General features: G+C 33.6%; 1 protein-coding gene across 1 annotated transcript; it reads right to left on the bottom strand.

Moving 5' to 3' along the window:
* Nucleotides 1-13,755: 13,755 nt before the first annotated feature.
* LOC102664269 (uncharacterized) lies at nucleotides 13,756-14,301 on the bottom strand. Its single transcript, XM_006595301.1, has one exon. The coding sequence runs from the start codon at nucleotides 14,299-14,301 to the stop codon at nucleotides 13,756-13,758; it is 546 nt and encodes a 181-aa protein (XP_006595364.1).
* Between the last annotated feature and the right edge of the window lie 527 nt (nucleotides 14,302-14,828).

Here is a 14,828-nt window from a genome sequence, read left to right as displayed (position 1 = left end):
TTTGTTGTGTTTGGTGTTTGATACGCGTTCGGGTACACGACACTCGTACTACGTTTTATATTTTGGACATTACAGGTGTCCACGTGTCCGTGTCCATGTCGTGCCCGGTATCTATGTGAGTGTCAGTACTTCATAGGCTAGCACAAACAATGGTTAGATTGTGATTTCTCCTCCTCTATTATTCGAATGTGGTATACTTTCCCATTCACACTTACATTATATTGATTTGCTATAGGATGAGGGAAAGAGACCTAGCATTCTTGCTCTGTCCAAACTCTCCATTGTGATTATTTGGGGGCTTTTGATATCATTGTTGGTATTCAGAGATGAGAGACGGCAAATTCGGCAATGACGAATAATGAGGTTGCCGAAGCTGCAAGCAAAAAAGAATAGGTGAAGATGAAGGGAACTAAGGGAGTGAAGATAACACATTTGACTAAATCAAGGAATGAATGACGAGTTGCACACCTTCACACTGGTGGCCATGAGTAGGAGCATGTTAGGGTTTAGGCTCAACAGAGAAAGGGGTAGCAGATTGGAAAAAGAAAAAAAAAGAAAAATGAAATTTTTTAACACACAAAACAATGTCATTTTGTACTTAATTTTTTTTTCACATGTAATTTCTATCAGAAAAAAATCACATGTAACATGCTTGTGTGGCCAGTTAACAGTCACGTAAACACTTAACGATTACGGACTAACAGCAGGAACCTAAATAAAAAATTGAAATAATAAGAATTCAATCCAAAAGAAAAATTTATCAGAGACAAAATGCAAAAACATAAATTTATCGGGGACCAAAATTATATTTAACCCTATTTTTTTGTCTCTTAAATGTTAATCAAGTTTGTTTTGGTATTTTAAATTTATAATTATTTTGTTAAAAATATCATTTTTAAAAAAAAAGCTATGATCATTGGGTAATATGACTGTTCGATTATGTGACCAACTTATATGGAGAAAGGTCGCAAACACAGGCAGGGAAGGAGGAGCCATGACTGATTCGAAGGTGGTTAAAGCTAGTGTGACTTGGAGCAATAATGGATGGACATGTTGGTTCAATGGTCAGAGGATTCTGTCGATGGTAGTTTAGTGGTTGGAGGGTGTTGTCGATGGTGCTTTGGTAGTTGGAGAATGTCATTGACGATGTGTAGTGGAAGAATGCTTAGGGTTTCTTAATTTCCTTCTTGTATTTGAAGGAGGAGATTCACATGAGACAATGAGCCAAAAACGTGAGCTCTTCTTTCTTTGTTTTTTTAGTAGTTACAAGCATAAAATGATGTCATTTTTGATAATTTGAGGGAAAAAAAAGTGTGTGAATCACTAGTTTAACCACAAACCTGGACGGTCAAATTATGACTCGATCAGACTTTTGATTCATGGTCTACTCAGTCTCATCGAACAGATTGATTTGAGTTTTGAAACATTGTTTCCAATATCTTGGCCCTTCTGGATTCAGCGGATAAGCTTGTTTTATTTGCTTCAAATTAATATATAAACTTGATATGAGAATACTCAACTAAATTAACATGCTATAAATAAATCACATTAACCGGCTATAAGAAGAATTGATCAAAAAGTAAAATAGAAGAAACTTGTCAAAAGATAAAAATTAACAAGAAATATATTCTTTCTATAAAAAAAAATATTTTCACAATATGACAATAAATAATATCTAATGCAATATTATATTGATTTTTTTAAAAAAAATATAAAAATAAACCCTAGTTGTTTATTATTGTTATTTTTTTTTTTTGGAAAGGAACTTGTGATGATGTTATTCTGTATTGTTGAAGTTTGTACCTGAATATTGTAATATATTCCTTTAAATTTTAAGAACCAATAAATATGATGCTTTATTTTCTTAATTTTTATTATTGTATAATTATGATATTATATTATTTTTGTATTATTTTTCTTTTCCTATTTTTTTTTTACTAACACATGTTCAGCTACCGTTCAAACATTAAACTATCATTTTGAGGTTCAATATGAACCTGTACAAAGTGCAACTTGTGCTTCCTAGTCAATGCGTTTACTAAAATTAATATTATAATATGGTATGGTTAAATATTTAAATAGGCTGTCTTGATGGAACTAAATTGTTTTTGAAAATCCAGTTTGAAAAGTGTGAATTCTCGTAAAACGTGAGCAGAAAATTGTGAGAAATTCGAATGGGTGACACACGTACATATATACTTGCAAAATAAATATACCAATTAATGGTTCCTCTCATATTAGTCAGCAAATAACTTGATAATAATGAAAAATTGACCAAATACCCAAGGGTGAAATCAAAGAAAAAAGTAATTAATGGGTGATGTGAAATTAAGCAGAGATACCGGCCATGACTGAATAAGAATGAGGAGAAGATATAGCATCCAACGAATCCATGGAAACTAACCTACTAACAGTAACAACACAAAGCACTTTCTATATATAGAATAAATAAACAAACACTCCGATGCTGCATCTGAGAAGACGAGGGGAAGAGAGATTTATATACTAGACGTACTCAATACGCATGATTTGATTTATCTACAAATTGATACACTCCATCGTAAATCTCATGGTCAACCTTTCGAAGGCAAATTAATTACAAAATAATAACAAAAGAAATAAAGAATAATGGAGTTATATTGTTGACTTGCAGGTTTAAAGTTTAACGGTTGAAAAAAAAAAGATGAGAGATCGAGAATTCAAATTCTTCTATTAATATTCTAACAAAAATTAATAACTGATAAAAAACAAAATAATAATCGTCAAAAGCAATTTAATCATGCAAACAAAGAAAAAAGAAACTTCAGCGCCGTGGTATTGAATATATTTCATTATCACTAAGCATATTTTTATTTTTAGGACAAAGTAGTTATATTAATTTGATTCTAATTTTATGTGACAAGTAGTATTAGATGAATTCAGCAGTATGCAAATTGAGTATTGTTATATTGTAGTAATCAATTTAGACCCAAGTCATCAAAATCAGACTGAATCAAACTGGCCTGTTCAATTAATTTGAAAGTCGGTGAATTAATTAGCTCATTGTTATGATTAAATTAATAAAGAACCGACTTGATCAAATCTTATCCAACATTTCAAATCTCATGAAGTTGTTCCGTGTGTTGAAATCGGTCACGTTATCACTTCTATTTTGGAGTACAGGTGGGGCCAAAGGCATGCAAATATAACATTGGGAAACCTTGGGTACGTAGAAGTTATTTTGTGGGGTATGCTTTGTAATTGTAGGAATAAATGCTGCATATCTTTTGTATTTTGTTTATTCTCTATATCAAGGTCATGTCTTATTGTTAGGAGAAGAAAAGAACCAAAGGCCAAAAGGAAAATCAACAAACCTCACCACATCAAGGACTTCGGATAATTGTCTTTGAAGAAGAAGGATGAGCAGACAAAAGATTAGTGATCATCAAGATTAGCTGTGTGTCGTATTTACTTTTTTGTTAGGAATTATTTCATTAGTTCCCTATATTTGAATTCCACTGAGGCAAGTAGCGTCAAATTCCGTTAGAAATTTGTTAGAGCATTGTTTATATTAGAATGAATGTTATATTCTAATGTACAAGCAGAAAATTAATACAAATTTCTTTTCTTACGTTTCTTTTTTTTTTTTTTCTGGAGGTTCCTAGTCCTCGAAACTAGATTGTTCTTTCGTCTTATTCTTGTGTTTGTAACACTTGTGTTCATGTGGATTTTCAATAACATTATTTTCTGTGTTCCAAAAATAAGTATCATGTTAAACAAATAAAAAAAATTAATAAACTAAAGAATTGAAAACCTATTCACAGCTCAAATTTGTTAGGAAAGTTGTAGTGACCGCTCATCCCGGTCTGCAAATATGGCAAAAAGGGTCATTTCAAGGAGTGTCCATTGTTAAAGTAGTATAGGGGCAACTCATCTTGGCTTGTGAATATGACAAAGACTGACAATTCAATTCAAATTACTACAGTGAGCAAGATGTGTTAAAATTTTATGGGATCCTTATAAAATACCAATATAACTAACAGGAACACATTATGTTAGATTATCAAGAAGAGTTTTAGGAATACCTGGATCCATAATAATTGATCAAACAAACGCAGTGGAATCTGAATCTGTAGGTGATTTCTAATCTATGGACTCTTCTTAGGATCTAATATGGAACGGATAACCGACTAATAGCGTAACTAGTGGTTTCATGGTTCTTTCTCAACTAGAACCTTTTTATTCCTTAATAGGACTTTCGCAACTCTTCAGATAGGGAGAAGAGAAACTATATGTGATGACTCGGTATATTGGAGACCATAGCCTTCTTATAGTGTGTTAACCTAATAGGGTTCTCATTATCCCCTAAAATTCCAACAAGTGGTATCAGAAGCGGTAAAGTTGTGTCTTGGTAATTTGTTGGTCATGGGTTCGAATCCGGAAACAACCTCTTTGCATATGCAAGGGTAAGGCTGCGTACAACATCCCTCCCCCATACCTTCGCATAGCGAAGAGCCTCTGGGCAATGGGGTACGAAATTTTTAAAGTTTTTATTTTTTGCAATAGACTAGTTTGTAGGAATTGGATTATTTTTCTATTTCGTCAAAAAAATTAATGTTGCTTTGTTGTTTTCATGATCATGGCTCATGACGATTGACTTTTAACGTCATCTAACCGTGTATTGGTTTGTTTCACTTCCTTTTGGATAAAATTTGTGCTTTACGTTACTTGTAATGCTAATAAATTAAAGGAGAAACATTATTACACATTTTATTTATATAACTCTAGTTTTCTAACGTGAGAGCAAATTAAAGTTGACGGTGAAGTGAAGTTTCTCCGATCTCTAAGGTGCATCTCACAAACATCACAACCATAAATCGGTACTAAGGAAATATTTTTTATGAATAATCTTATTATTATTTTTTATTTATATAAAATCTTTTAAAGATTTCGTTTAGGAATTTATACTTAATTTTTTTTAATTCCTTTCATAAATTTGTGATAACGTTATTTACGGATGCAATATTTACTTGGGATATTTTAAGTATAAATCAATGATAGCATTAAATATAATTTAAGAATATGATATTTACTTGCCATAATTAATGTTTTATATTTTTTTCTATCATGATTGAGTGTAAATTTAGTAATAACAGATCCTTCCCATTTATTTGTATGTCTAGTATTTTTTTTAATTAAATTGATTGATATAATATATTGCAAAAGTGATCATTATTGTGAAAATTGATTTAATTAAAATTACATAAATTTTTTATGAAATTATTTATGCGAATTGTGTTCAATCCAAAGGAAGACACAATTTGATCAAATAATATTTTGTACCTATGGTGATAAATGTGTGACAATTATAAAGGTGTTTTTATGTGAATAATAGTCGATCCAAAGAAAAACTATTATTTAATAGAATTTATAGTCAATATTTGATCATTGCATTGAGAGTACTAATTACAAATTAATTTCTCTAGGAATTAATGTTGTGCTAGGTATCTTGTGATGACAGCAAGACTATTATTAAGTGGTTGCCCTGCTAATATTTGTATGTTTAACTTGTGGTACACTAGTTATAATTGCCAAGATTGGATGTTCATGGTCTCTGTGATTATACATTGGTTCAAGAAGCTCGTATATGCTGTTTTTAATGTAGTAAACTCACTATTTCATTTTGTTCTTCCAAAAAATGTTTGTATGAGTGCAACATATGCCAACCAGCTAGCACCGAAGCAACAGAATGATAATGAGGATCCACCAGCGAAAAAGGGAGCCTACAAAAGTAAAAGGAATGCAATTGTCTTCTGATGATTCTGGAATGATAAAGAAGGGTGAGGAAGAAAGATTACATGCTTTGAAGTCAAACAAAGGTAAATATGAATTATCATCATTGGTTAAATCAATTAAGATGAAATCAAAGCAAGTTCAGTTACCCTCTGATGATAAGACAAGGAAAGATGGAAAATCACACATTAAAGGTATGAAGAAAAAGAGGCACTAGTTCTGAACCTTGTGGTTCAATTAACACACTTGAATGGAGGAGAGGAATTGGCCTTTTATATGTGTTATAGAAACCCAGCAGGGGGAAAAGGATCCACGCAGAATTCTGAAAGAAGTGTAGAAAGAAGATGAGCAATGGATGTTCGGGTAGTTTAATCTTCTGCCAAGACGTTGAATGTCTTGTTCCTGTTCAAATCATCCATTTGTGTTTTCTTGCAACTAAATGTAGTACTGCATAAATTAATGAGTTTGATATAGTCTTGAAGCTTGCATCCGTTTTATGGTTGTGCCATGATGACCATTATTTTATTAGCAGTTATAGATTTATGTCGACCTACATTTGAAAATGATCCTTTACAATCAATTGTTGTGTTTTCTCTTTTGGGTTGTATAATAAAATATTTTTCCTTGTTAAGTTTGCACATATCAAAGATTAAGTCGTATTTTGGAGGTGATTGAAATGAATCAAGTGTATGCAAGATGCCAGCTAATTGCTATTAAAGTACTCCTTTCGGCCCTTAATATAAGACATAGAAGGAATTGATGGTCATTTTTATAAGACATTTTATAATTCTCATGAAGCATTTATTTTCATTTTTTTACTAGTTGTCCTTATTAGATAATATAAGTAATTGTGCTTTTTATTGTTGGTGATGTATAATATTCTATATACACTTTAATGTTTTCATAGCACCCATAACAAACTAATGAGTATTAACAAGATAAACTTAGTACATTATATTTAAAATTAGAAACATGAGTATTATATAAGAACGGACCTTTCTCTAGTTTACATCTATGTTGGTCACATTATATAATAACTTAGTACATTATATTTTGCATTTTACATTTTTTCTCTCTTGGAAGAATTGCAGAATTGAAGATTTTGTTTTTCAGTTGCAAACATACAAAAAAATACTAGAAATTACTAGCTAAGAGTAGCCAAACTAATAGCGCACTCCTTGTGAAGATAATTTTGATAAGGAAGCAAACATTGCAAAAAAGGTTCTTAACAACTTGCTTACATCCTCTAGTAAAGGAACATCTGTGAACAATTATTCTATGTTGATCAAAGAAAACAAGGGATGAAGATCTGATGAAATTGTTAAGGATGCAGATGAAAAAGCATCTAATGAGTCTGAAAAGGTTTCAGGTGTTTCTAAGCCTGAAATTTCCAGCAGATACAACTTATCAAATCATAAGAGAATAGAAAATGATTTCAGAGAACAAATTTTATAAGTAATCTTCCCTTTCAATGTCATAATGAAGAAGTGAAACAACAATTTTCTGGATTTGGGGAAGTAGAATATTTTGTTCCTGTTCTCCACCAAGTTACCAAGTATATGCAGTTTGAAATTTTATGTGTCTGTAATTCACAGGGCATATATGCATAGTCTCCTTTTACTCTCTATGCAGGCGACTAAGAGGGATTGGTTTTCTAAAATTTAAAACTGTAGAAGCAACTAATACTGTAATTTCAACTGCCAGTGCTACTTCTGGGATGGATATTTTATTGAATGGTAGACCATTAAAAGTTTTCAAGGCTTTGGATAACAAATCAGCAGATGACAAGGAACTGCAGAAAGCAAAAAATGAGGTTGATGACCACCGCAATCTTTACATGCCAAAGGTTTGTTTTCTCCTTTGTAACTCATGTGGAGCAGGCTGTTGATGCCTTATGGTTAATAGGACTAACATTTGGATTGGACTGCTATATTGTAATAGGAGGGACTTATCATTGAGGGAACTATAGGTGCAGAAGGGGTTTCAGCCAGCGATATGTTAAAATGCCAAGAGTGAGTATTTTGTGGTTTGGAGTGCTAGTGGCATTTATTATAACTTTAACTCACATCTAGTTGGTTATAATTGCTATGGGCAGCACTTGAGTAATTTTTTTTTTAATTGACAACTATAATATGGTTATAGACTATTGTATGTTGCATTTGAGGGAAAAGTCATGTACAGTTCATGTTAAGTTGTGGACAATTATGGTTTTTTTAAAATTCTCCCTATATTGTGGTGATCCTTTGTTTATGTGTGCTACCTTTACCTCATTTGAACTTTAGGAGAGATAAAAGCAATTGTATTATTGTCCTCTTTTTCTTTTGATGCTTAATAATTTTGTTGACAAAAATCACAACATAACAACAAAAGACCCTCTCTTGAAAAGCTAAGAAGATATAATTTCTAATACAACAATGATAATTTTTGCACAATGCATTTTGTGCAAAGTTCCACAAACAAATCAAATATGAGCCATAGAGACACAATCCATTTTCAAATATTATTACTGTTGAAAACATAATATTTTGAATGTCCTATTATATGTTGCATTTGATCTTATAAATCTGGTGGTATAAATATTATCTTCGTGCTCAACTCTAATTTCTTCAGCTGGTGTTAGTGTTCTAACATTATTTATGGAGATTTCATAGGTTGGTAAGGAAAAACAAGACAAAGCTTCAATAAAATTGAACACTACATAAACATGTATCTTGTAATGAATAAAAATAATAAAAGGAAATTCTCTCTATTAACAAGACATTGTCATAGTTAATCAAAAGCTCCAATGGATGCACACTGCACAATGCAAAATATGTTCAAAATAAGAACTTCAAATAGTACATTGAAAATTGGTACTTTCATGAAAACATACCATAACCAGATACCTCGTTTGCAATCGCGTAGCTTAAATCCACTAAGGGATAAATAAGTTAGATGATGACAATTGTGTAGTAGCTCAAAACAAGTTTGCGCTTTCAAGCTGTCCTCTCTACCTGATAATAAAAAATAGATAAGTAGAGATATGGAAAACCCTACAAAGTAAAATATAGCTAACAAAGTGAGTTACCTGTTTTAGAAGACTCAAAAAAACAAACGCTCTATCAAGTGGCAGTTTGCACTTACTAACATTAATGTTTGCCTCAGCTCAACATGGCTAGCAAAAAAAAAAAAAAAACAAAAAAGGACCATCAACATAATACAATTTAGAAAAATCACTCTCCCTGAAAAGAAATGAATTAGTGGAACATATGTGAAGACACAAATACAAATAGTTATTAAATGATATTAACTTGTTAACATCAGAGTTTAAAAGAAGAACTGCATATTGCAATAAAACCAACCAAGTTCATTGTCGCAACTCAACTTACAGCAGAAATAATTCCCAGCCATACTACAACAAATGGAATTTAAAATAATTAATATTCCAAATCGTAAGAAGTTAAACTTATCTGAGTTCCATGTTGTTCATGTTAAGGACTTTCAAAAGGCTCAGGGGATTTTCCGATTTGTACAGTACTGCAGAAAATTAGCGTGGAACTATGGGAAAATAGTAAATCCCTTTACAAAATTATTGGGAAAAAAGGTAAGTTTCATTCATGTCAAGCAGGAAGAGACACAACAGGCCTTTGAAACTTTACAATTAGCCATAGGAAACTTAGCTTTGTTCACAAATCATAACATGCAACACAATATCTGGGGTGGTTTATTGGAAAGGAACAAAGAAGGATATCCAGCAGTTTATAGCCGAATGTGAAGCACACAAGAAATAAGCATCAAAGGTAGTACCTCACCAGTCTCCTGCAGCCATTGCCTATTCTAATCCAAAGTTGGAGTCACATCTCCATGGATTTCATCAATGGTATATCCACAGCCAAGAGGAAGGATAACACCTTGGCATGGAGCATAGACTCCTCAAATATGCCCATTTTTTGGCTATAGTTCATCCTTTCAAAGCCAAGGAGATAGCCTACAATATTATGTCTGAAAATGTAAAGCATCATGTGTACCCTACTTCCATTAGGGACAACATGTTGCTCATGCATTTCTAGTCAAAACTATCCAAGGGAGTGGTTTACTAAAATGAAGAAGTACAGCCATGCTTAGCATCGACAAATGGATGGGAAAACTAAGGTGGTAAATAAATGTTTGGATATTTTTAACATGTTTCATAAGGTATAAGCAGTGCCCACAATCATTGACTTGGGCTAAATGTTGGTTCAACACAAATGACGCCCTTTAAAGCCTTGTATGAAAAGGATCCTACCTTAATTTTTAGAAATGAATTCTGAGGTTATATATTTATGAAATTAATTATAAGATCTCGTGAGTTTTGTTTATATGCTATTGAATAATTCTTTCTTTCTAATTGCGAATGATATAGATGAAAGTAATGTGTTTTTGTGTAAATACATCTTTAGTTGGCATTATATTGTGTGCTTTAGCTTGAGCTAATGCACGTGGAATCCAAAGCGAGCCAGGAGAAGAACTGATACACATGACATAGAACTTGCACGGGATATGATGGTTATTTTTTTTTATAATGATGATAGATATGTTGATAGTGCTATCATTGAGAGGCTAGCTAAAAAGCTGGAGCTTCATAGTATTGAGGATCTCAATATAGAAACATTGGATATTAGGAACCTTGTTGCAGAAAGAAAAGGGCAACATGCTGAGAGTACTTGTAGGATTTAAAGTATAAGAGACAAGAAGATGAAAGGGAACTGATAATTTTATTGAGCATAAACAGAAAATATTTATACTACAAATTAAAAACAGAAATGTAAACAAACTTGAGAGATATCTGCTAAGCTAATTAACTAAACCATACATAAAATCCTCCTAAAATATAGCATAGGAACATGTCTTTATTTAACTGATTTGACTCCTTCAGCCACATGTTGTTGTAGTCACAAAATCCCAACAATCTCCTCCTTGACTCAACGGCAGCATACACCAAGTTTTTGTCAAAGATACTCAAATCTTGCTTGAGGAAGTGATTTTGTTAAAAAATCAGCAAGTTGATTTCCAGTTTTGCAATATAGCAGCTGCAGGTCACCTTGCTTTTGCACCTCCCTTAGGAAATACAACTTTATCTTAAAATGTTTTGTTTTCCCATGAAACACAGGGTTCTTAGAAATTGAAATTGCAGCTTGATTATCAACAAGAACTTGTGTACTCTCCTTTTGCTCCATGTGTAGATCAGCCATAGGTTTTCTAAGCCAAATTGCTTGATTTGCAGCTGCAACAGCTGCTACGTATTCTGCTTCAGCGGTAGATTGTGCTATGACATCTTGCTTCTTTGAACGCCATGAAAAAACTCCAGAACCAAATGTGAAACAGTAGCCTGAAGTGTTTTTCATGTCATCATTACTCCCAGCCCAATCACTATCTGAATATCCATAAAGACTGAAATCTTTTACTGGCTGAAACTTCACTCCATAACCAATAGTACCCTTGATATATCTCAGGATTCTTTTAGCTGCCTTAAAATGAATCTCACTAGCACAGTGCATATATCGTGACAGCAAGCTTACTGCATAGGTAATGTCTGGCCTGGTTGCAGTCAAATACATCAGACATTCTATTAAGCTTCTGTACAGTTTTTCATCAACCTTTTCAGCTCCATCTTCATTGTTGAATTTCTCCTTTTGATTCATTGACATTGGAATTGGCTTGTATTCCTCCATCTTGAACTTTCTAAGAATTTCCTTTGCATATTTTTCTTGACTTACAAAGACTGCACCTCTATCTTGTTGCACCTGCATACCAAGGAAAAATGGCATTTTTCCAAGATCATTCATTTCAAAGGCTTCTTTCATTCCTCCTTTAAACTCTTCAATCAACTCTTTTGAACTTCCTGTCATAAGTAAGTCATCAACATACAAGGAAACAATGACTATTCCTACATCCGTCTTCTTGACATACAAGGTAAACTCACTTAGACATTTTTCAAAGCCTAAGCTTATCAAATGTGCATCAATTCTGCCATTCCAAGACCTTGGGGCCTGCTTTAAGCCATACAAGGCCTTTTTCAGCTGATAGACTTTCTCCTTCTGTCCATGAACTACAAATCCTTCAGGCTGCTCTACAAAAATTTCTTCTTCCAAGTGCCCATTCAAAAAGGTTGATTTAACATCCATGTGATGTATAATCCAACCTTTTTGTGCAGCAAGAGCTAACAACAGCCTTATGGTATCCAACCTGGCAACCGGAGAAAAAGTTTCTGAGAAGTCTACCCCGAACATCTGCGCATATCCCTTCACAACAAGCCTCGCCTTATGTTTGTTTACAGAACCATCAGCATTAAGCTTGGTTCTATAAACCCATTTCACTCCAATGACATTTTTATCTTTAGGTTTCTCTGTGAGCTCCCATGTTTGATGTTTTTCAATCATATCAAGCTCCTCCTTCATTGCACTTACCCACTTCGAATCAGTTGCAGCTTCATTGTAGTCTACAGGCTCCATTACAGCAACATTACATCTTTGATAAATATCAGAGAGAGGTCTAGTTCCTCTGACTAGCTGGTCATCTACATCTTCTTCGCTCTCCTCCTGAACTTGAAGCTTCTCACTTTCCTTGCTCCATTTTTCTTCTTCAAATAATAGCACATCTCTGCTAACAATAACTTTATTACTTTGTGGCAAGAATATTCTATAGGCTTTTGATGTTGAGCTATAGCCTACAAAGATTCCCGCTTCCGCCTTTTTATCAAGTTTGTCTCTCTTAACTTGTGGAATATAAGAGAAACACAAGAAGCCAAAGACTTTCAAGTTCATCAATTTTGGTTTGAAACCATACCAAGCTTCAAATGGGGTCGATTTTGAAAGAGCTTTTGTTGGCAATCTGTTCAGCAAAAAATCAGAAGTGCTTGCAGCCTCTGCCCATAATTTTTTTGGAAGATCTTTGTCATGAAGTAAACATCTTGCCATTTCCAAGATCGTTCTGTTTTTGCGCTCCACAACCCCATTTTGTTGTGGGGTATATGGTGTTGTCAATTGATGTTCTATCCCTGCATCTTCACAAAGCTTGTTGAACTTATCAGAAGTATATTTTGTACCATTATCAGATCTTAATATCTGCATTTTTCTTTCACTTTTATTTTCAACCCATGCTTTAAACTTGTAAAATATGCTGGCAACCTCAGTTTTGTTTTTCATGAAATAAATCCAACACATTCTTGAAAAATCATCAATAAAAGCAATATAGTAATTACTGCCATTCAGAGATGGGGTTTTCTGAGGTCCTTCGACATCCGTATGTACTAACTGTAGCTTGCTTGTTGCTCTCCAAGATTTGCCTTTTGGAAAAGACAACCTCGTTTGTTTTCCATATTGACAAGCAGCACATACGGGTGATTTGTCTTCCAATTCAGGCAGCCCTTGTACAAGATCATTCTTCCTCAAATAGAGCAAAGCGCCATGATGAAAATGACCCATCCTTTTATGCCAAACCAGCGTGTTGTCTTCAACCTTGTGCACAACAAGCTGCTCTTCATCAATCAAATTCAAGGCAAAACTTTTGCCTTTCATTTGAACTCTGAATAATTCTTTATTATCTGAATCTTTAATCATGCAACTTTTATCTTCAAATAGAACTTTATAGCCTTTCTCTAGAAGTTGGCCGACACTCAACAAGTTTTGGTTAATTTCAGGAACGTATAGAACATCAGGAATTAATTTCAGACCTGTGCAACCCTCGATCACGATGGTTCCTTTGCCCTTCACTGCTATTTTTTCTCCGTTTCCAATTCTGACATTTGTGTTGTAGGTTGCATCAAGATCTTTGAATAATTCTTGATCATAAGTCATATGGTTCGTGCACCCACTGTCAATTAGCCAACTTTCTGTTGATCTTGCGGTAGCAAAGCAAGAAACAACAAAAAGTTCTTCTTCATCCACCTCTTCAACAGCAGCTTGTACATTCTCTTATTTTTGTGATGACTTGCAGATTTTCTCCACATGCCCTAATTGTCCACATTTATGGCATTTCACATCTGGCCTCCACCAACACTTCATCTGTGGATGATTGTTTTTTTTTACAAAAAGGACATGATGGAAAATCATGAGAGGATTTGCTACCATTTTTGTGGTTGAAACTTCCTGACTTGCCCTTCTTTTTTTTGTCCAGTGATTTAGCTACCAAAGCCCCTTCAGTAGTACCTTCTTGTCTCATGAGTCTTCTTTGTTCTGGAGCCTGAAGTGCGGTCAAAAGCTCTACCAAGGTGATAGTAGAAAGATCTTTTGAGTTCTCCAAGGAAGTCAATGTGGCTTCATATTTTTCTGGAATTGTTACAAGTATTTTTTGAACAATTCGAGAGTTAGGAATTTCAGTGCCAAGAAGACGTATTTTGTTTGCAATGCCGAGAAGCTTGTCCACATAATCTTTGCTTGTCTCCGAATCTTTCATCCTCTGCATCTCAAGTTCTCGAATCAGATTCAAAGCTTGCATTCCTTTGATTTTCTCACTGCCTTCATACTCTTCCTTCACAAAATTCCAGATTTTGTGTGCCATTTTCATCGTCATTATTCTGTTAAAAATGACTGGAGATATAGCTGTGGACAAAATTGATTTAGCTTTGGACTTTTGAAGTCTCCTTTCTTTGTGACTTTTCATTTAGGCAACAGTGGGATTATTTGGCAAAGGAGGAACTTCGTAGTCCTCTTCTACTGCTTCCCATACATCGTTAGCATCAAGATATGCTTCCATTTTGACAGCCCACATTTGATAGTTTAGTCCATCAAATACGAGTACAAAAATGGTAGTAAAGGAGGTTTCAGATTCCATCTTATGTGTGGTGGCTATTTGGTGGTTGTAGGTGTTTGTGGGTTATATCACAGATCCCATAAGATACCTTATTGCTCTGATACCAATTTGTAGGATTTAAAGTATAAGAGACAAGAAGATGAAAGGGAACTGATAATTTTATTGAGCATAAACAACAAATATTTATACTACAAATTAAAAATAGAAATGTAAACAAACTTGAGAGATATCTGCTAAGCTAATTAACTAAACCATGCATAAAATCCTCCTAAAATATAGCATAGGAA

The sequence above is a fragment of the Glycine max genome, chromosome 13 (assembly GCF_000004515.6).
Source record: "Glycine max cultivar Williams 82 chromosome 13, Glycine_max_v4.0, whole genome shotgun sequence".
Lineage (NCBI taxonomy): Eukaryota > Viridiplantae > Streptophyta > Magnoliopsida > Fabales > Fabaceae > Glycine > Glycine max.
Note: the sequence above shows the minus strand (reverse complement) of the source record. Positions and strands in the feature narration are given on the sequence as shown.